At 53.9% G+C, this 22,230-nt stretch overlaps 1 protein-coding gene across 5 annotated transcripts in view; it reads right to left on the bottom strand.

Moving 5' to 3' along the window:
- The window catches only part of NFATC2 (nuclear factor of activated T cells 2), a 158,415-nt gene extending 137,771 nt beyond the window's left edge, over window positions 1-20,644 (bottom strand). For 2 of the 5 annotated variants that reach the window (XM_047852118.1, XM_047852117.1), the window contains exon 1: window positions 1,195-1,559. In XM_047852118.1, the coding sequence (XP_047708074.1) occupies window positions 1,195-1,324 (130 nt within the window). In that variant the 5' untranslated portion in view covers window positions 1,325-1,559. Of the gene's footprint in view, window positions 1-1,194; window positions 1,560-20,423 lie in introns of those variants that run through there. The other 3 variants (XM_047852119.1, XM_047852121.1, XM_047852120.1) reach the window with 3 other exon arrangements.
- Between the last annotated feature and the right edge of the window lie 1,586 nt (window positions 20,645-22,230).

Genomic DNA, 22,230 nt, shown 5'->3' with positions numbered 1-22,230 from the left:
GGTATCCAAGTCAAAGCAAAAGCCCCTCACCTAAGGTGGTCAGTGAAGACAGAGAAGGAAGGAAAGTGAAAAGTTCTCATTCGCCTGCCTAGCCCAGCATCTCTGGGAAACGCCAAGCCCCCAAATGTCTGTGAGAAGTCCTCCTACACAACCCCTTCCTGCCCTCCGGATGCGGCCAAGCCCCTGTGCATCTGGAAGTTACCAACAGGCCTGCCCCGGAGGCTTTGACAAGCCCTGGGCTGGGCTGTCAAAATCAGGAAGCCCAGTTGGGTGGGTTTTTTTTGTTGTTTTTTTCCAAGACAACCTGCTAACCAGAAAAATACAGCGAGGTTCCGCATGCGACCTCCTTTTCCTTCTGACGAATGCTCCTGGTAAGCAAGAGCGCCGGCCCAGCCTGGGGAAGTCCCCAGCCACAGAGGGCCCTTCGGCACATACACTGACAGCTAGTTTAGGCAGGAATAGGCTTCTGCCTGAATCCAATCCGCAGGCCAGCCTTTCCCCGAACCCCACATCCATTAGGACAGCGGGGCAAGGGATCACTGTTTAACAAAGCTCAAACTGATCCCTTTAGGGGGACCCGCAAAAGCTGGTGGCCGAAACCAGGGAGGAAACGGGAAGGCTTCCTAACAGTGAAGCCGCGCCAACCTCCAGCATCTGAACCTCCTGTGTCTGAAGGCGCAGACAACCTCTTCATTAGTTTCAGCACAAAGTTCCCAACAAACTCGGCTCCCAGGCGCTGTTCACAGAGGAGAATCAGTTGCCACCTCTCTGTGCCCCGGTTCCCTCCCTGCTAACTCCATTCTCTGGCTTCCCCACCGCCTCCGTCCAGAGGCAAATCACTTCCTTTCCCCTCCGACGACCCTGCAGCTGGGGGCCAGCTGAGCCCCTGGCCAGCTGAGCCTCTTGCCACCTCTTGCTCGGCCACCGGCGACCCCCAGGGAGGAGAGCCGAGTAACTGCAGACTGACGCCCCACTGGGCAAGAGTGAGCCTACCGCCCCCTAAGGGTGGGTGGCAGCAGTCCCAGATGCCTCGTGCCCTCCCTCTCACCTGGGGAGACGCACCCCTCCCTCCCCACCCCACCCCCCTGCCCTGGGAAGTGTGACATTGGGAGCACAGAGGGGTCCTGTGTCCACTCCGCAGGCCCGAGCCCCCGCCCGGGCTCAGGGGGCCAGGCCGGGGGAGCCTCCACCGACCTTCGATAGGATTCAAATAGTCATAGTCGAAGAGGATGGAGAAGTCGAACTCGTCTTGGGGGCTGCCCCCGGGCTCGTGGCCTGGGGCGTCCCCGCCGTCGGGGTCGGGCTGCGGCTCCGGGGCGTCCATGGCGCGCAAAGCGGCGGGAGGGTGGCAGGGCCGGGGGCGAGCGCGGCCTCGGCCTGCTCCTGGGCACCCTCGCCCGGGGGTGCGAAGGGGGCAGGAAGCGGGCCCGAGAGAAGGCGGCAGCGGCGGGGTCGCTGTCCTCGCGGGGACGCACGCGGGCCCGGGGATGGCGCGCTGGCGCAGCGGCTGCTGGACGCGCCCGGGGAGCTGAGCGGCGGCGGAGGCGGCTGCGGCGCGAGCTTCCTGCTCCGGGAGGCACCTGTTGCGGCCCGCGGCGGGGGAGGCGGGGACAGGGCGGCCGGGCCGGCGGGGGCGGGGCCGCCACCGGGGACTCGGGGGAGGGCGCGGGGGGGGGGGGGGAGGGGCTGGCCGGCCGGCGCCCGGGAGGAAGGAGACCGCCCCCCCCCTCCCCCGGCTGCGGCCGCACCGCCCCGGCACCGCGTTTAGCCACCGGCCGGGCCGAGCTGGGGGCCTCCTCCTTACCCCCCTCCCCGCGGGCGAGGCTGCGCGCTCTGCGGGGACCCAAGACCCAACGCCAAAGCCTCTGCCACCTGTAGTGTTGCCCAGCTGCTCCCAATCTTTTCCCTCCTTTCTCCTCTAAGCGGGGGAGGGGGGAACCAATCCCTCCTATGGCAGACTGAGTCTCCAGGTGCCTCTGGGTGCCCACAGCTGTGGCATGATATTGACCTACAGTCACTTGTGTACCCCTGACCGCAGGTTCCCAGGACCTGAGAAAGAACGCGAGGTACTCTGAGAGCACAAGCCTCACTCTTACGTCTATACCTCGTTGGCCACCTACCGTGTGCCTGGTGCCAGGGACCCAGCGTGACCCAGACACTAACGACCTGGGACGTTCAAGGTGGGGGTAGGGGCGGGCATGAAGGTGATAAACGAAAGGACAAAGATCATCTTGAACAGTGTCCGGAGGGAATCGCCAGGGCTCTGGGGTAAGGGCTGGCTATTGGAGAGGCCTTATTCTCTTGGGTGGTCCCGTAGGGCCTCTCTGGGAGGGGACATTTGGATGAACCTAACTGATCTGGGGAAAGAGTGTTCGGGCAGCAGGAACCAAAGGAATGAATCCTAAAGCAAGAAGGGGCTGACTGTGTTGCCAAGGAAAAGGGGGCAATGCATTCAGAGAGGTGGGCAGGTAACAAGTCTCCTGGACACTTGTTATAAAGACAGATCCCATGGGGCGCCTGGGTGGCGCAGTCGGTTAAGCGTCCGACTTCAGCCAGGTCACGATCTCGCGGTCCGCGAGTTCGAACCCCGCGTCGGGCTCTGGGCTGACTGCTCGGAGCCTGGAGCCTGTTTCGGATTCTGTGTCTCCCTCTCTCTCTGCCCCTCCCCCGTTCATGCTCTGTCTCTCTCTGTCCCAAAAATAAATAAACGTTGAAAAAAAAAATAATAAAATAAAGACAGATCCCAGGCCTCTCCGTGGAGCTTCGGATTCTGATTCCGTAAGTCTGGAGCAGAGGCTCAGGAGTGTGTGTTTTTCTATGTTTATTTATTTTTGAGAGAGACAGAGCGCAAGCAGGGGAGGGGCAGAGAGAGAGAGAGACACACACAGAATCTGAAGCAGGCTCCAGGCTCCCAACTATCATATCAGCACAGAGCCCGACGCAGGGCTCGAACTCACGAACCGTGAGATCATGACCGGAGCTGAAGTCAGATGCTTAACCGACTGAGCCACCCAGGCGCCCCAGGAATGTGTATTTTTAAATAAGCACCCGATGTGAATGTCATGAACAGGTACATTTGGGGAACGCTACATAGGAATCCAGTACCACGCCCACCCCACCCCCACCCCCACCCCCACCCCCATAAAACAGTTCCAGGGGTCTCAGACCAAGTTAGCTGATGTCAGAAAATAGACTCATGGGAGCAGAAAGGGAGAGTAAACAGTGGTCTTCGACCCGTACAGCATGTTAGAATCACCGGGAACACTTGTTAAATGTGCCTAGGCTTCACTCCGGGCCCACGGAACCAGAACATCCAAAGTTTTTTGTTTGTTTGTCCGTTTGTTTTTCCCCAATGACCTCAGACGAATCTAAAGTGCATGCAGTGTTGAAAATCTCTGCATCAGAAGATTAGATGGGGGAGGTTCAAAGATTCCCAGAGAGCCACAACTTGACCTCACATGGGGAATGACTCAAATCCTTCCCCCTGTGCCAGAAAGAACTGAGAATGTGCATCCTTCACATTCTCACCGCTCTGCTCCATGAAGGCATTTGTGCAAAGCTAGCGATTGTCATTCATTCCACAACGATTCACTGAGCACCTGCCAGGTACCTGAGCTGCTACAGATCTCAGGGATGCAGCCATCAACAGGACGGCATCTCTACCCTCATCATGCGTGTATCCTGGAAGCAAAGAGACACAGCAATGAATAGGGGGTTCCAAATGGCACTGAGACCAGTGGTAACCCAAGTGGTTACCAAGTGGTAACTTAACCCAAGCTGTGCAATAGAATCACCTGGAGAGCTGTTTAAAAATGCAATGGCTGGGCCCCACCGGAGACCAGTTATAATCAGAATGCTAGAACACAGGGCCTGGGCATCAAGGTTTTGTAAAACCTCCCCCCAGATGCTTCCAGTGTGTGGTCAGGGATGAGTAGCACTGGTTTAGACTCTCATTTCAGGGACCCCACGCTGGGCTCAGGACTTGCCAACTTCCAGGGTTCCAGAAACCAGAGTTTCTGGTTGTCAGAGCAGAAAATGATCCTGTTCATTGGTTCCTAACCGTAAGGACAGCTACACTGGATGTATCCCAACACACATCTTAGGGCATCTGATAAATGTAGATGGAGGAGGGGAGAGTGATGACCCAGACTGGGACACTTAGAGCCAAGTATCTAGAAGGAGGTGGGTGCTCTGGGGTCCTTAGGACAGGACCCTGAGGTGTGGTCAGGGATAAACAAAGGAACGAGCCTACCCTTAAATAGGAAAAAAATAAGGGCTGCTGTCACCCTCATGTGTCCTTTCTCATTCCCCATCCTCTAATCAGGTAGGCATCTGTTGATTTTTCCTACTTGGAATCGTTCCCTGCTTCTGATAACAGCATCCCAGGGCGTTCCTTTGGGAAACTACTCTTGACACAATTTTGGTAAAACTTGTTCCCTCCTCCTCTGGCAAAAAAAAGTAGATGAATGACCCAGGCTTGACCAGAGAATTTTATCTCCTCTAGCCTATGAGACCTACTGAGGCAGGGGGTATGACTGCCTCATTAATACACGGCTTTATGTCCAGTGGATGTGTGGATGGATAGATGGACGAATGGAAGAGTGGGTGTTTGGATGGATGGATGCATGGATCCATGGATGCATGCATGGATGGATGCATGGATGGGTGGATGGATGCATGGATGGATGCATGGATAGGTGGATGGATGGATGGATGCATGCATGCATGGATGGATGGATGGATGCATGCATGGATGGATGCATGCGTGCATGGATGGATGCATGCATGGATGGGTGGGTGGATGGATGCATGCATGGATGGGTGGATGGATGCATGGATGGATGCACAGATGGGTGGATGGGTGGATGGATGCATGGATGGGTGTATGGGTGGAGGGATGGATGCATGGATGGATAGATGCATGGATGGGTGGATGGATGCATGGATGGATGTGTGGATGGGTGGATGGATGCATGGATGGATGTATGGATGGGTGGATGGATGCATGGATGGGTGGATGGGTGGATGGATGAGTGGGTGGATGCATGGATGGATGGATTGATGCATGCATGCATGCATGCATGGGTGGATGGATGCATGGATGGATGCATGGATCCATGGATGGGTGGATGGGTGGATGGATGGATGCATGGATGGATAGATGCATGGATGGGTGGATGGATGGACGGATGCATGGATGGGTGGATGGATGAGTGGATGGATGCATGGATGCATGCATGCATGCATGCATGCGTGGATGGGTGGATGGATGCATGGATGGATGCACGGATCCATGGATGGATGGATGGGTGTATGGGTGGATGGATGGATGCATGGATGGATAGATGCATGGATGGGTGGATGGATGGATGGATGGATGGATGCATGGGTGGATGCATGCATGGATGCATGGGTGGATGCATGGATGGATGCATGGATGGGTGGATGGATGCATGGATGGGTGGGTGGGTGCATGGATGGATGGATAGATGCATGGATGGATGGATGCATGCATGGATGGATGGATGCATGCATGGATGGATGGGTGGATGAATGCATGGATGGATGCATGGATCCATGGATGGGTGGATGGATCAATGGATGGATGCATGGATAGGTGGATGGATGCACAGATAGGTGGATGGATGCACAGATGGGTGGATGGGTTGGGTGCATGGATTGATGGATGCATGGATGGACGGATGGATGCATGGATGCATGGATAGATGCATGGATGGGTGGATGGATGCACGGATGGGTGGATGGATTCATGGATGGATGCATGCATGCATGGGTGGATGGGTGGATGGATGCATGGATGGATGGATGGGTGTATGGGTGGATGGATGGATGCATGGATGGGTGGGGGGATGGATGCATGGATGGGTGGATGGATTAATCAATGGGTGCATTGATCAATTGATGGAAGAGTAGATATTTGGATGATAGTAGATGGATCAGTCAATGGCTCAATAGAAAAGTGGATGTTTCGGGGCGCCTGGGTGGCTTGGTCAGTTAAGCGTCCGACTTCGGCTCAGGTCATGATCTCACGGTCCGTGAGTTCGAGCCCCGCATCGGGCTCTGTGATGGCAGCTCAGAGCCTGGAGCCTGTTTCAGATTCCGTGTCTCCCTCTCTCTCTGCCCCTCCCTTGTTCATGCTCTGTCTCTCTCTGTCTCAAAAATAAATAAACGTTAAAAAAAATTTTTTTTTAAAGTGGACGTTTGGCTGGAGGGATGGAGGGATGGATGGACAAAGAGAGTTTAACTCTCCCGTGTGAATAAGTTCCTTAGGTTTTTTAAGGCTCCTCCACCCTGAGGGTTACTCTGGCCACACAGTTGTTAGTGCAAGAGCCTCAATCGTTGCCCGAACAACGTCCTCTCGAGATACCCAGCAAGATGAGATAATGAAGGGAAGAGCACACGACAACTGACGAAGTGCTACAAACCCTTCGGCCTTAGGAAGGGCAGCACAGGACACTCTGAACAAGGCCGTAGCAGCCTCAGTTGTTCCTCTGAACAGAGGATATATTTTAAAAGCTTCTAAGGTTTGGAATCTGCACCCACACGATCCGAATTCTTTCAAGGGAAGAGGTTCAGACCAGACCCCGCCCCCAGTCTCTGCTGGCACAGTGGGAGGTGACAGGTGTTCCTCCTCTAAGGGCCACCTTGAAGGGTGGGGGTTGGGGTTGAGGGGGAAGACACAGTTTCAACTCCAAAATAAATAATTTGTGCTCTTAGGAGCAGGAACGGGGAGCAGAACGCGTGACCTTTATGCATTCAGGGGCCATCCCAGGGGGCGGGGGTGGGGCGGAGGCCTTGACATTGCAACTCTGTCAACCTCCTCTCTGACCTGCCGCTGACCTCCTTGCAGAACCCTAGCCTCTTAGTTTTCCTCCAGCCCTTCCAACACAAGTGCCAGGGGAAGCCAGTGAGGCCCCTGAGAGCTCGAAACTTCTAGTCACACACTGTACTGCTCTGGCCCCGGGCCAGGAATTCGGCTCAATTCAACGAGCGTTGACCCTAATGTGTAACTGCACACTGAGGTAAGTGCCACGAAGAAAAGAAGGTGCTACAGGGCTTAGATCAAGGAAACCTGACGTAGATGGGGAGTTCAGGGAAGGCTTCCTTAGGAGGTGATGTTTCCCCAGAGACCAGAAAGTCGCCAGGGGACAGTGAGGGGAAGAACTAACAGCCAGCCCGCACAGTATGTGCAAAGGCCCCGAGGCAGGAGGAAGTATGAAGTGTTGGCGGGACGGAAAGGAAGACTGGAGTGGCAGGTGCTCAGGAACCTGAAGAAGGTGTAAGGTAAGGCTGGGAGGTAAGTGGGGGCCCTGGGACAACGTGGAGAATTCTGGACCTAAGAGCAATGGGGAGCAACCAAGCAGGATCAGGCGGTGTGCAACAAGATCATAGTCGAGTTTTTGAACAATTGCTTGGGTTCTGTGTGAAGAAACTGCAGGGTAAAGGGTTGCAGCAGAAGACCAATTAGGAAGTGCCTGTAACCATGCAGGCAAGGGGTACTGGGAGCGTGAGCTGCAGCCACAGCAGCGAAGATGGAAACGGAGACAGCACACAACAGACACACATATGTACCCTCGTCCTGGGTCCATCCTTCCCCCTTCTAGGCTTCCTCTTAAAACGCAGCACAAATTTGATTCCACCTGAATACAAGTATGCGAGGGGCACTGGGCTCCGAGTCCTGAGGCCCATTCAGGTTGGCCCTGGAGGGACCCACTCACTGCTCACAGCTCCCTCCTTTGTCCCTCCTGGTCTAAAGCCCCTGTTTATCTGCAGCCCGGACCTCTCCCCTTAAATCTGGGGTCGTAGGCCCAGCTGCCAACCCAGCACTCCCTGTGGGCGTCCAACAGGCATCTCCAGCCGAACGTGTCCAGACCTCTCCGCTCCTGCTATTCCCAGCTCAAATATCACCCCCTCCCCGATTCACCCGGTTCTCTGACCCAAATCCAAGTGGTAGTTCTGGACCCGTCTTGTTTTCTCACACCCACAGGCAAACCCGCAGCAGAGCTGGGCATCTCTAGCCTCAAAATGGAATCTAGGCCCGACCGTTTCTGGCCAACCTAAGACCTCTTCCTCCTTCCCCAGTAACCCACTTCCCGGCACGACTGCAGGAGTAGCCTCCTCCCCGGTCTGGCCACTTCCACTTTTGCTTTACCCAGAGCAGCCCGGGCGATCCTTTCAAAATACAGATCCGAGGAATCCTCCTGTGGCTTCCCCTTACGTTTAAGATCAAATACAAACACCTTGACCTACAAGGCCCTGGAGAAGCTGCCCCAAGCCCCAGCTCTCTTTGGATATCATCTCTCGCCACTCTCCCCTTCTCTGACTCGCTTCTGCCACCCTGATTGTCCACCTGTTCCTCGACCGTGCCAATCGTGGCGTCACCTCAGGGCCTTTGCACCAACTACTGCTGTCGATATTTGTCAGGCCACTCCCTCACCTTGTCCATCCCTCAGCTCAAACATCCCTCAGAGAGACCTTCCATGACCATCCCAATAAAAATAACCCCCCCTAGCATTCTCTGGCCCTGCACCCGTGTTCCTCCAAGCCTTCATCTCTACAGTATATGGTACTCATCTGTATATTTCCTCACCTGTTTATTGCCTGTTCTTGTCACTGGAATGTAAGCCCCACAGGGGCAAGGATGTGGGTCTGCTTTGTTCACTGGTTTATCTGGGGTTGTCAGATTTAGCAGATTAAAAATACACAACACCCAGTTAAATCTAAATTTTAGACACACGACAAATTTTTTTTTTTAGTGTAAGTATGTTCCATATATTATATGGGACATAATTTATTTTAAGTTTATTTCTTTTTTTTTTAATTTTTTTTCAACGTTTATTTATTTTTGGGACAGAGAGAGACAGAGCATGAACAGGCGAGGGGCAGAGAGAGAGGGAGACACAGAATCGGAAACAGGCTCCAGGCTCTGAGCCATCAGCCCAGAGCCCGATGCGGGGCTCGAACTCACAGACAGCGAGATCGTGACCTGGCTGAAGTCGGACGCTTAACCGACTGCGCCACCCAGGCGCCCCTAAGTTTATTTCTTTATTTTGAAAGAGACAGCACGAGTCGGGGAGGGGCAGAGAGAGAGGGAGAGAGAGAGAATCCCAGGCAGGCTCCATGCTGCTGCGGGGGTCAATCCTGTGAACCGTGAGATCATGAACCTGAGCCGAAACCAAGAGTCAGACGCTTAACCAACTGAGCCACCCAGGCGCCCCTACCTGGGACCTATTTAAACTAAATATGATTCATTGTTTGAAACTCAGAGTTACCTGGGCATCCAGTACTCCGGCTGTATCCCCAGATCCTAGAATAGTGCCCAGCACATGGCAGGCAGTCACTAAAAGGCAGCTGAAGGAAGGAAGGGATGAAAGAACAGTGCCCATCATAGCTTCTCCTGAGAGATCAGTCCACACATGAGCTTGCTTCAGCAGGGGCACCTGGGTCCCCGCTTTCCTCAGTTTAATGGGACTTAAATTGTGTTTTGCACAATCAGCGGCCCAACCTCTAGAGTGGTTATGACACCTGTAATCATTTTTATAAGAGAGACATCTCATCTGACTCAGTGGTTTCAGGGAAATTCTGCCCGTACATGTTTTTTGGTGAGAAAGAAAAAAATACTCCTAGAAATATGTCCTGTTATAGAAAATATGTGCTTGGGGTTATTATAGCAAGACTGGGTGGGGGGGAGCACCTGTGTGGCTCAGTCGGTTGGGCATCCAACTCCTGATTTTGGCTCAGGTCATGATCCCAGGGTCATGGGGTCGAGCCCCACATTGGGCTCTGTGCTGAGCGTGGAACCTGCTTCAGATTCTCTCTCTCCCCCTCTGCCCCTCTCTCCTGCTTGCATGCAGGCTCTCTCTCTTTTTCTCACTCTAAAAAAAAATAAGACTGGTACATCGGAATCCAGTCACCACTGCCCCCACCCCCACTGACCTCCCTGATGGTCAATGGCACCCACAGTCCTGAAAACATAAATGTTTGGCCAAGGTTGGTGGGGGGGGACCTTCTGGTATAATAAGGAATGTCCCAGAGCTGGGAGGCCCAGGATCCAATCCAAGTTCTTCCTCTAACTCACTCTGCAACTTTCAAGCAAGCCACCTGGGCTTACTGTGCCTCAGTCTCTCCATCTGTAAGATGGGGGGGGAGTGAACTGGATAATACCTGAGCCCCGGTTCTGGCTCTAATATTCCAGGATTCTCTGACGCTCACCCGGGTGGCAGCCAGGGCCATCTTCATGGGATACAACCTGTGAAGTCACACAGGACCCCGTGCGCAGAAGGACCCTACGCTTAGTTGGCTCTGCCGTCACCGTCTTAAGATTCTTAATTTTTGAACATGGGACTGCACCCTTTCCCTTTCCACCGGGCCCCGCAAAATGAGGCAGCTGGGCATGATGGCAGAATTCAACGAGCAAGTCACGATTCTCATCACGAACTCCACATCTTGACAACGCCCGTGGTAATAAAAGCTTGACTACAAAATGTAGGCACTGAAACCTTTCTTTTTAAGTCTAATCCAAAAAGTAGGAAGATTCTTCACCAGATTCCAGAAACAATCCCGCCTCGACATCAAGCACATCCTGGGATTCTCACCCTAGATGTTAATATTATAATTTATAGATGGATGCGTTGGACTCCCCTGGGCCTGGAACTCGGATAAGCCAAATGAGGCTAGATTCAAGCAATGTCAACATCTCAGCCATCAAATAAATGGTATTTCCATAAAATGTTTTTAAAAATCAAAATGAATGAGGTGCCTGGGTGGCTCAGTCGGTTGGGCATTCTACTTCAACTCGGGCCATGATCTCACCGCTTGTGAGTTCAAACCCCGCATCGGGCTCTGTCCTGACAGCTCGGAGCCTGGAGCCTGCTTCGGATTCTGTGTCTCCCTCCCGCCACTCATGCTAGGTCTCTCTCTCTCTCTCTCTCTCTCAAAAATAAACATTAAAAAAAATTAAAGGGGCGCCTGGGTGGCTCAGTCGGTTGAGCGCCCGACTTCAGCTCAGGTCATGATCTCAGTCTGTGAGTTCGAGCCCCGTGTCGGGCTCTGTGCTGACAGCTCACAGCCTGGAACCTGCTTCAGATTCTGTGTCTCCCTCTCTCTGCCCCTCCCCTGCTCACACTTTGTCTCTCTCTCTCTTTCTCTCTCTCAAAAATAAATAAACATTAAAAATTTTCTTTAGTTAAAAAACACAGAAATCAAAATGAATGTGAAAAAAAAAAAAAATCCATGGCAAGCAAACTATTCCGGAGCCTGAGGCTAAAGGAAAAATGAGTAATACTGATCCTGTCTTGATTTAAATTTTTTGTTTTTATCTTTGGTTTAGCATGGATTTTTGACATCAATTTTGATTTTTAAAATATTACTCATCTCGATTATGGAGTCTTCTGGGGTTTCCTTATGTTTCGCCTCCCCCCCCCACCCCGCAAAAGCCATTTTCAGGAACAAGCTCCTTATGAATGCGGGGAACAGCAAGACCGGTTTGAGACCCGACTGCTACTCCACTCTGCCACCTACATCGTCTTTTGAAGTCTGCACAGGACTTCTCCGCTGTGAGAAAACCAATCTCCAAGAGGGGATTGCTCTGAGGGATCGAGGTTCTACTGAAAAAGTAGCCCCCCAACCCCCCACAGCTGTCCCTTGTCCCCGTGAGCCTGTGAGCTTGAGACCCCAGCTTCCGGGTTCTTGACTCCTCCTGCCTGGTCCCTGCTCACCCAGCACATCCCGACTGTGTTTCTCCTCTTGACGCCTTGCTTCCCAGAAGTTCCCCTCTGCCTTCCGAAACTGATCCTTAGCAGGGGAGTCAGGGGGCAAACTCACCTTCCCCGTAAACCTGCTGTCCTTGCCTTTAATTAAGCAGCGGGTGCCATGGGCGGCAGGGAGCTTCATCTGCTGCTGTTGACGGCGATGAAGGGCTGGCAGGTTGGGGGACCGGGGCTTAGCAGGTAAATGGCTTCATGTAGGATTGTCTCCCCGACTTTACAAAAGGAAAAATCTTTCCCTGACTTTCAGAAGCAAACGGGCATGTCTTCTATACCTTGGACTTTCTCCATAAGGCCTAGCTGTTACCTTGCATCTGGCAGACCCTTCATACACACCTCTGAGCTCACGGGGTGCGTGAATGAAGTAGGTCATCCAGAACCCACAGAAAAGACCCCGGAGATCTGGCAGACAAGGGGTTTATCCCCTTTAGGACAGCCTTGAAGGTTATGAGGCTGAAGGAAAGTACGAACTTGAATTTAAAACAATAACACGGCAGCTAATGTGAACGGACCACTTTTTTGTTCTTGTTTATTTTTGAGACAGAGAGACAGAGACAGAGCATGAGCAGCGGAGGGGCAGAGAGAGAGGGAGACACAGAATCCGAAGCGGGCTTCAGGCTCTGAGCCGTCAGCACAGGGCCCGACGCGGGGCTCGAACTCATAGACCGTGAGATCGTGACCTGAGCTGAGGTCGGACGCTTAACCGACTGAGCCACCCAGGCGCCCCGAACTGACCATTTCTATCTACGCTGAGAGCATTGCAGACATGATCTTTAAACCTCCAAGCACCCCCTCCCCATGTGGAAGGATTCCTATTATCCACTTTTCAGTTAAGGAAACTAGGCCCAGAGTAGGTCGTGATGTCACTTCTAAAGTCACACAAGCCACCACGGAAATGGTTTTGTCCCACACAAGTCTGATATTCATTACTGAGTCACACTGTTCCTCGGTTATTAGCTAAGGGCGGATTTGCTAAGGGACATTTTGGACCAAGATGAAACGCTGAAAAAAAAGTCTTATGACTCCCAGTGATAGCAGAGGACGAAGGAGGGGCTGAATTGGGGCGTCTCGACTAGACCGAGGGCAAGATGTGTCTGAAGTGGTTTGTCTTATTCGCAAAATTAGTGGCATCTACTCCCGTCGCCAAAAACAGGGACCATTCCTCGCGGGACCCCAGGACCCCGAGGGAACACAGTTCGGGAACCACGAAGCCTCACACCCTATGGACTGGAAAGTACCACCTCTCCCCACCTCGTCTGCCCCACGCCGGTCCCAGCCACCAGTAACTGCCACCCAGGCCACCCCGACGGCCTCCCAGGTGCATTCGGAGCACGTACTCTTGCCCGCCAGAGGCCGTCTGCACTTAATGGTCAGTATGGGCTTTTACAAGATTAACGAGACCACACCCTCTGCTGCTGAAAATTCCCCTAACGCCTCCCCATGACCCGGAGAGTGAACCTCAAGCTGCTCCTTCCCTGGCTTTCCTCCATGATCTCGTCCCCTATCACACTCCCCGGCCCTCTCGGGTCCAGCCGTACAGGCTTTCTCGCTGCTCACTGAATGTTCCAAGAACATCTCTCTTCTCGGGACCTCTTCCTTCTGCCTGGATGCTCTTCTCCCAAACGTTTCATAGGCGAACCCCAGGCCACTCAGAAGTCAGTGAAAAAGACATCTCTTCGAAGAGAAAGGGGGCCATTCAGTCTGAATGAGCAATCTCTACTGTGCGGGTCACGCTGTGTGTCTTCCCCAAATCATGTTCAGTTCCTAACCCCAGGTACCTGGAAATGTGGTCTTACTTGGATAGGGTCTTTGCAGATGTAATCAAGTTAGGGTGAGCTCTTTAGAACTAAAGGCTCAAATCCAATGCCTGGTATCCTTATGGAAAAAAAGGAGGGACACACACATACACAAGGAAGGCCACGTGAGGGCAGATGGAGAGACCAGAGAGATGTATCTACAAGCAAGGACTGCCAGGAGCCACCAGAAGCCGGAAGAGACGAGGAGGGGTCCTCCCCTAGAGCCTTCAGAGAGAACACGGCCCTGCCCACACCTCGATTTTAAACTTTTAGTCCCCGAAACTGTGAGAAAATAGATTTCTGTTGTTTTCAGCCACCCAGTTTGTGGTAACTTGTGAGGGCAGCCATAGGAAACGAATACTCCCACCCACCACCCATGTGTGTACACGTACACGTATACACATATACATGCACATATATGTGCATATGTGCATACGTGTGTGCACACGTGTGTGCACACATGTATGCATGCTTGCTTGCACACACATGCACACGTGCACATATACATGCATGCACACGTGCATACACATATACATATAAACACGCACACATGCATATACATATGCATGCATCTATACACACAATACATGCACGCATGAGTACATGCATACATGCATGCACGTATATATGCATATAGACATATGCCCACACGCATATACACATACACATGCATACACGTATATACACATGAATACACGCACATGTGCATGCACACACATATATACACATGCCTACACATACATACGCGCATGCATGCACGTGCGCATACATGCACACATGCGTACACATATACACATACATGCACATGCATGCACATACACATGCATGCACATACATGCACACATGCGCGCACGTGCACATACACATACATGCATGCATACATACGCACGTGTGTTAGTACACGTACATATGCACACACGCATACACACATGCACACATACGTGCATACATGCTGATACCAAGTCATTCCCAGCTCTATTCTCCTACTTTGGTCTCTAGCATTTGACCCCATTTGAAACTATCTTGGATATTCCCGGGTCCACTTGCTTGCCGCTTGTCTCACGAAGGCAGACCGTCTCATTCCCTACTCCTTCCCCAGCATCTGGGATGGTAACCGGCACATAGTAAATGCTCCAAAATTGTTGATGAAAATGAGTTCGATGGTCAAGGGAGCTTTCTTAGAAGAGGTGAGAATGAGCTGGGCCTTGAGGAAAGGTGTGGAAGGAGGGGACAGCAGGTGAACAGGCTGGCCCGGGCAGAGGGAAGGCCTGAGGGGCGCGTGTGCAAAAGGAGTGAGTGGAATAGGCAGAGACTGGCTCCGGGGGCAGCAGCAGTGCCAGCGATGGGAGCACTTGAGTCACCGAAGAAGTGCCAGCGGAGCCCTGGCTGCCGAGAGAGGCTTTGGGCCCCTGGACAGGTCCGTCGTGCTGGAGAAGATCAGACAGGGAGGGCATGGGGGCTGCCCGAAGTTACTGGGTGGCCCAGAAAGTCAAGGTGGAAGGCGGGAGAAGTCCCCGGCCCCCAGCCCCGCTCCAAATATTGTGGAGGGTCCCGCAGGGGGGCGTGGCCCCCTCTCGTGCTCACCGTCTCACGGGGTGGTCCTGCTGCAGGAAGCAGCGGGGACAGGACCGTGGGCCATTAGACGCCAAGCTCTGGGCATCAACAGGGTCTGGGCCTGCCCTCAAAATGCCTTGACCGCTCCCCGTCTCAGTTTCCTCGTCCCTAAACGGGGATCATATTCCATACCAGCCTCCTGGGGGTTTTGCGAGAAGCCACTGAGATAATACGGGTAAAGTGCTTGGCCGCACAGAATGTGTATGAAACAGAACACAGGTCACCTTGTTGTTACGACCACTCAACCTAACAGGGAGCAACGGGGTGGAGCGGGCGGCACCCAGCCTCTGTGACCCTGGGGGGTGACTGGACCTCTTTGTGCAAGAAGGGCATGATAGCTCTCAGGCCGGTGTGAGGTTACTGGGGTGGTGCCAGGAGGGGTCCTGGCCCATAGCCGGCAGTCGGCAAGTAGCATTAGCTGCCGTGCTCTTTGAGACTGACTCATTGCAGACAACGTGGGAGCATGTGCCTGTTGGATGGCCCAGGAGGAAACTTGCTTCGGTCACCAGCCTTGGGGGGGAAATGCAAAAGTCAAAGTCCACCACTGTTATGAAAAGGACGCCAACGAGAGTGAACCAAACAGATGACACCCTGCTCCAGAGTTTATCTTAGCTCTGGGGCCCTAACAAGTCACATCACCCATCCTGTGTATCATCCATCCATCCATCCCTCCATCCCTTCATCCATCCATCCCTTCATCCATCTGTCCACCCACTTAATACAAAAAAGTACCGAGCACTTACTAAGTGCTAGGCACTGCTCAAGGCACTGGGGCCACAGGAGTGAACAAGACAGCTGCGGCTTCTACTTCCTGGAGTCGAAGTCGGAAAGAAGACAGGAGGGAAGCATGGACAGTTACCCCCCGTGTGACCAGCACAGGGCGGGGGCATCCAGTCCCGTCTGGGCAGTCAGAGTCTTAAATCCCTGTTCTAACAAAGGAACAAAAACAGAAACCTGCCTGGCTTCTTCCAGGTAAGATGTGAAATAATCAGTCGTGCATGTAGTAACGGAGACGTCTCCAACAAGAAAATCCACGAGGAAGCACCTGGCAATTGTTTTTTTTACTTTGGATTCTTTTTGGGGGGGGGAGGGGTGGAGAGTAAATATTGAGCTAATGAGTTACACAGTAATAATGACAGCAATTATCTTGAAGTGGGCACGTTGAGGGTCATATTGTTGATTAAAAGATTGAAACTCTCCATAGATGAATAAATAATTGCCCTCATCCCCTCCAAGGGTCTCTGCTCCCTGGGGACCTTCCTTGCAACTCAGCAAATAAAGGGTTGAAGGCTGACCCAGCGGGGGAGTCTGTTGGGACCTGCTTCTGCTGTTCCGACCGGCTGATGCTCAGATGTTAAATGTATCAGCTATTACTCTACGTATTATTACCGTCATCCTTTTCAATGTGGGGTAATTGAGACACAGGAAAGTGAAGCTACCTGCACAAGGTCATGCAGCTAACAAGTGGCAGAGGCAGGATGTGACCTCAGGTCACTCGGATCCCAAGCGACTGACCTCTCTCCAGTGTAGAAATGTCACCGGGGCCCCACTGTAGTCACAGGAATAGACCTGGCCCCTGTCCTAAGGGGGCTTACAATCCAGTTAAGGAAAGTTTTTAATGAAGGTAGTCGGAGGAGCATCTGGAAAAAATGACTGCTGCTGTCTGAAGTTCTGGGGAAAGAGGGAGAGACCCACAGGTCTCGCGGGGGTCAGGGGGTGGGGGCGGGGCGATGGAGTAGGAATGGAAGGGCTGAGCCAGGAGGAGGGGCCTTGGAGAGGTCTCTGTCCAGTACAGGCAGGAGGCAGTGCCGACTTAAGAGCCTCCTGGCCATCGTGGGACTGTCTCCCTCGAGTGGAAGTGGAAACATTGTGATTTCATGGGCAAAAAGCTCTCCCTGACTCACCCTACAACTGAAACAAGTCAGCTGCTGCCTCAGTTTCCCTGTCTCTAACGATGATGCCTGTTCCCTCCCCATCCTCCCACACTTCTCTGTTTCCCTCCCGGGATATGTCAAGGAGCAATGTGGTGCTGGGAAAAGATCCCGGGACCAGGGTCAGGTCTGCCTCGCTTTCCTCATCTGTCAAACTATAATAATATTAATGAGTCCCAGGGGCGCCTGGGTGGCTCAGCCAGCTAAGCGTCCGACTTCGGCTCAGGTCATGATCTCACGGTCCGTGGGTTTGAGCCCCGCATCGGGCTTGGTGCTGACAGCTCGGAGCCTGGAGCCTGATTCGATTCTGTGCCTCCCTCTCTCTCTGCCCCTCCCCCTCTCAAAAATAAATAAACACTAATTTTTTTAAAAAAAAATTAATGAGTTCCAGAGACAACAGAGCAAATGGTAGAGAGGCTGGATTCAAATTACAGCTCCATCACGTCCCCGCTGGGTGACACTTGGCCAGTCACAGCACGTCTCTGTGCCTCACGCCCCTCCTCCGTGAAGGAGACAAAAATTGCGTACTTACCACGCATATATAGTTGCCCTGAAGATGAAATGACTTCATACTTCTAAAATACCCAGCCAGTGCCCGTGTGTGTCTGCCCTCACCACCGTCACGTGCCAGGCATCGCGCTACTAACTTGCTGTGTGACCCGAGGCACGACAGCCCTCGTGGTCCTCGACCGTCAGGCAATCGTAGCATTTAGTGTGTGTTAACCTCCCGTGAAGCACAGAGGGAAGCATTTCGTGTGCCTGATTTCACGTGGATGCTCATGATGGCCCCACCGGGTCACCACGATCCTTATCCCCTCTTGCAGGTGAGGAAACAACGCTTTACAAGCCGTGATCTCAGCCCCATCTGCGCCACTGGGAAGCTCCGGTAAGGTAAAAGGGTACCTTGAGAGATTTAAAGCACCGCATCCCTTCAAAGAGTTTTCGCTGTGAAATCCAGTCTCCATATCGAGATGTCACTGTTTTGCATCTTCAAGGTGAAAGGAATTGCAGCCAACGTTTACCAGGTGCCCTACCTGTGTCACCTCGCCGAAGCTCGCAACAACTTGTAAGGGAGACGCTGTTACTGGCTCCATTTCACAGATGTGGAAACTTAGCCACAGAGAGGTTAAGTCACTGGCCCCAGATCACCCAGCTGCAATGTGGCAAAGCAGAAATTCTAATCCAAGCAGAAGACGGGGAGTTTGGGTCCGGGGTTGGGCAGAGTTCGCCCTGGGGTTGTTTATTCCTAAAATACTTTCCATCTTCCCACTTTAGATGAACCTGCACACACCTCTTCCAGATCTTCAGTCTTTCCCAGAACGCTGGCCCAACGCCGCCCGGCAAGGCCAGTATTTTCTTACCATGCAAATATTTCTATTCACTATTGCTGACCCCACCCATCGGCATGCACACGACAGGTCTATTCCTAGGAGCGCGGTGGCGCTGAGTTTAAAAGGGCGTGAGATTTTTCCCTCGGGAGACCCCTGGGCAGGACATGGGGGAAACGACTCACACCAGCTGTCTTTGATGCCTGGGATTGCATTCTGTGTGCCCAGTTGCCTTGGCATGCTAAATGTGGATTGCCGGGAACAATGCGGGGCCCTGTCTCCCACATGCGTGCACTCACAGTGGCACGCACGCACTCACAATCCCTGCACACAAGAGTTCGGGCCAGGGAGGGTCGCAATGCATGTGCACGCCCAAAATACACATCCTTCGAGACCCTGAGAGAAGAGCGAGTTCATAAACCCAGAGCAGGGGTGTAACCGCCTCAATAAAATGTGAGGCTTGTTGGATCACACAGTAAAACAGAAGCCCAACTTCTCCTCCAGGCTCTCTCTCTCTCTCTCTCTCTCTGAATACAGCTGAATGTGGCATTCGTCTGTCCCCCACCGCCACCCCCACCGTCGTAACATCAAACACCACTTTTCGGTTTGTATGACAATAAAAGCCGGCTCGTGTCCGTAATAGATCTGTCAGCCGGCCGAGAGTATCATTTTTACAGATGATGCGATGTTAGTAATGTGTTTTGGCCACCATTGTCACATGCTTGACCACTAGCAGAGAACAAGATAAACTGGTACCAGTAAAAAGGTTCAAAGCACTGGCAGGGCTTGCTTTCAAAAGTGCAGCTCGGCTAAAAATACATGTCACTGAGGTCTGCTGTGGAAAGCACACCATTTACCTAACCCAAGGCATTTGGCCTCATTCTGGTTTAAAAAAAAAAAGAAAGAAAGAAAGAAAAAAGAAAGAAAAAAAAGCCCTTCAGGTTTATTTAGTGAAATTGTCATTTCTTTTGCCCCAGAACTTTAATCAGCCACACAGAGCACAAAACCTACATTCAACTCCGATTTTATGACACGAGCCTAACTCCTCCTACGCATATTTATTTCACTTAACTCTTGCAGTCCTGCCCTCTGGCAGTGTCCCCCCGCTATGCGCCCGGCTGGCCTCTGAAAAACACATCACGCTGCCTGGTTCCCACTCTGAACGCCCGCGTCGTTAGCGTCCGGCCGAGAGCCCTCGCTGTCCCAACCGGATGGCTATTTTCATATCATATTCTTATAGGCTAAGCCCCTCCTGTAAGGTCCAAATAGTATGATTCCGGGGCTGACTCCAAGAGGACGGGGAAAGACAGAAACCCAGAAAGGGGAGTGTAATCAGATCGCCAAACAAACTGATGGTACATTGCACTTAAAAGGGGAGCGGAGGACCATATCCACCAGGCACATCAAACGGGGGGAAAGAAAGTTGTTTAAATGTCCCAGGGCATGTGCCGCTCTAACTGTTGAAAAGCAAAACCCTCCTTACTGTATCTATGATACAGCAAAATGCCAAGCGTGTTCTCCTAAAGGAAGAAAAAAAAGCTAGACGAGGATGATGATGATGATGATGATGATGAAACTGAAAGGCATCCCCTGTCAAAAGCCCGGTGCTGAAATGGTTAAGCAGCTCGCGGGTTAGTAGCAAGAACCTCTCCCACTGTCCCACCGAGGGGACAGTCCTCACGACGGACTTGCCCAGGGAATCCCGGCCTCGGGACCCTTCACTGCCCCCCTGCCAAGTGGCCTGACGTTGGCTCCCCCCCCCCCCCCGGTCTCCCCTCCTGGGCCAGGGGCGAGGGCACCTCTCCTCCTGGCCCCTCTACCTGCGCGCGCACCCCAGGAGACCGCGGTCCCCGGGCCTCCCCGCGACCCGAGCCCGGGGCCGAAAGCGCTGCCCGAGAGGAGCGAAAGGGACAGGGCTGGAGGGCGGGAGGAGGAAGAGACCGAAGCAGGAGGCGATCGCTCGCTTACCTTGGTCCACAGACCCCATGATGCGGAGGGGTTGGCAGTGCCCCGGTCTGAACGCAGCCTCTCTCTGCATCGGGGGGCGGACGGGGGCTCGGCGCGCCGTGGGAGAGGGAGAGCCGCGGGGCCCGTCCTCCCTAAAGCATGCTCGCCGGGCTGGCCCAGGAGCCTGCGAGCGGCCCGGGAGCTGCGCGCCTGCCGCCTCCGGGCTCGGGCTCCCGGCTCCCGGCTCCCGGCTCCCGGCTCCCGCCTCCGGGCTCGGGCTCCCGGCTCCCGCTTCCCGCCTCCGGGCTCGGGCTCCCGGCTCCCGGCTCGGGCTCCGGCTGCGGCTCCCGGCTCCCACCTCCGGGCTCCCGGCTCCCGGCTCCCGGCTCCCGGCCCCCGGCTCCCGCTCCCGCTCCCGCTCCCGGCGCGGCTGGGCGCTCGGGCTTACTCGAGAGGGAACGCGACTTCCTTCCCCGCGCTCCGTGTTTATAGGCTTTCAATGCAGTAAAATAACGGGATTCCCTCACTGTTTCCTCCTGTTTATCCAGCGCCATGGAAACCGCTGGATCCCGGCCATCTCCAAAACTAAGGGCTTTCCTGCAAACTTCACACTCAGGAATCCATGACGTCGCCTCCTCCGCGGCCAGCCAGCTCCGTGGCTCCCTCGGCCGCCAGCACAAGTCCCTGATTGTTCGGGAGAAAAGTCGGGGAGAGGGAGCAGAGGCGGGCGACGGCGAGGAGAAGGGTGGGGGCGCGCGGCGTCCAAGTCGGCCTTGCAGGAGCTCCGCGGCCGTCTGCAAGCATCGCCCGGGCCGCCGCCTCCCCTCGCCCGCCGCGGCGCTCAGCAACCCGTGCCCCACATGCCTAAGCCCCCCGTTTTGCAAGGGGGCCTCTCTCCCCGAGCAAGCTGCCCCGGGCTCATACCCACACCCCAGGGGGTCAAGGCCCCCTGGACACTGACCCGGGGGCCCCTCCAGGTCCCTGCAGGCCTCTGGCCGCCCCCATTTTTTTTCCTTTTTTTTTTTGTTTTGCAGGGATGGTGGGGAGGAGGGGGAGGAGGGGGAGGGGAGGAGGAGGGAAAAGAAATAAATAACGGTGCCTTGTGTCAACTCGCCAACTCCAAGATTTTTTTTTTCAAAGAGTTTATTTTTAGATTCATTTAGAAAACCCAAGGTTTCCAGTGATGTTCAGAGGCTCCAGCAATAATGAAATGGCCAAAGAGACGCGGGAACCAGGCAACCCATGTGTTTACACATGCTCTGAATAAACAGGAAAATAAAGGGAAGGGATGTCATGAACTTTGCACAGTGTCCCGAAGAAGGTCCGCGGGATGCCACGCGTGGCTCCCATCAAGAGGCCACGGACCCCAGAAGGCCGGTGGGGGTGGGGGAGGGGTGCCGCCGTCGAGACGCTCTCGGTCCGCACGGCCCAGCTCTGCCTCTACCTGCACGCAGGGTGGGAAACCCCGGGCCCACAGATGAAGCCAGCTTTGCAAATGGCCATCTCAGACCCTGTTGATAAAACTGTGGGTAGCACCGGGGCTGGTGACTCATCAGCACCCCCACCCCGTCCCGGATCGGCTGGAACTTGGAGAGGCACTGGAGGGAGCTGGCTCCATCGGCGGGACCACTCTGTTTCCGGGCCTCGACCCACGACAGCCTCGCTGAGCTCTCAGACGTGACCACTTCTGTTGCAGATGCTGTTCCTCAAAGAGCAACCGTGGAAAGCCCCCCTCACCCCCACCCCCACCCCACCCCCACCTCGCCTGGAAGCCGACATTGACCAGCATGGCCTCCAGCGGCAGGATCTAAGCGAGCCTGCGCCCCCC

This window comes from Prionailurus viverrinus, chromosome A3, assembly GCF_022837055.1.
Source record: "Prionailurus viverrinus isolate Anna chromosome A3, UM_Priviv_1.0, whole genome shotgun sequence".
NCBI lineage: Eukaryota > Metazoa > Chordata > Mammalia > Carnivora > Felidae > Prionailurus > Prionailurus viverrinus.
Note: the sequence above shows the minus strand (reverse complement) of the source record. Positions and strands in the feature narration are given on the sequence as shown.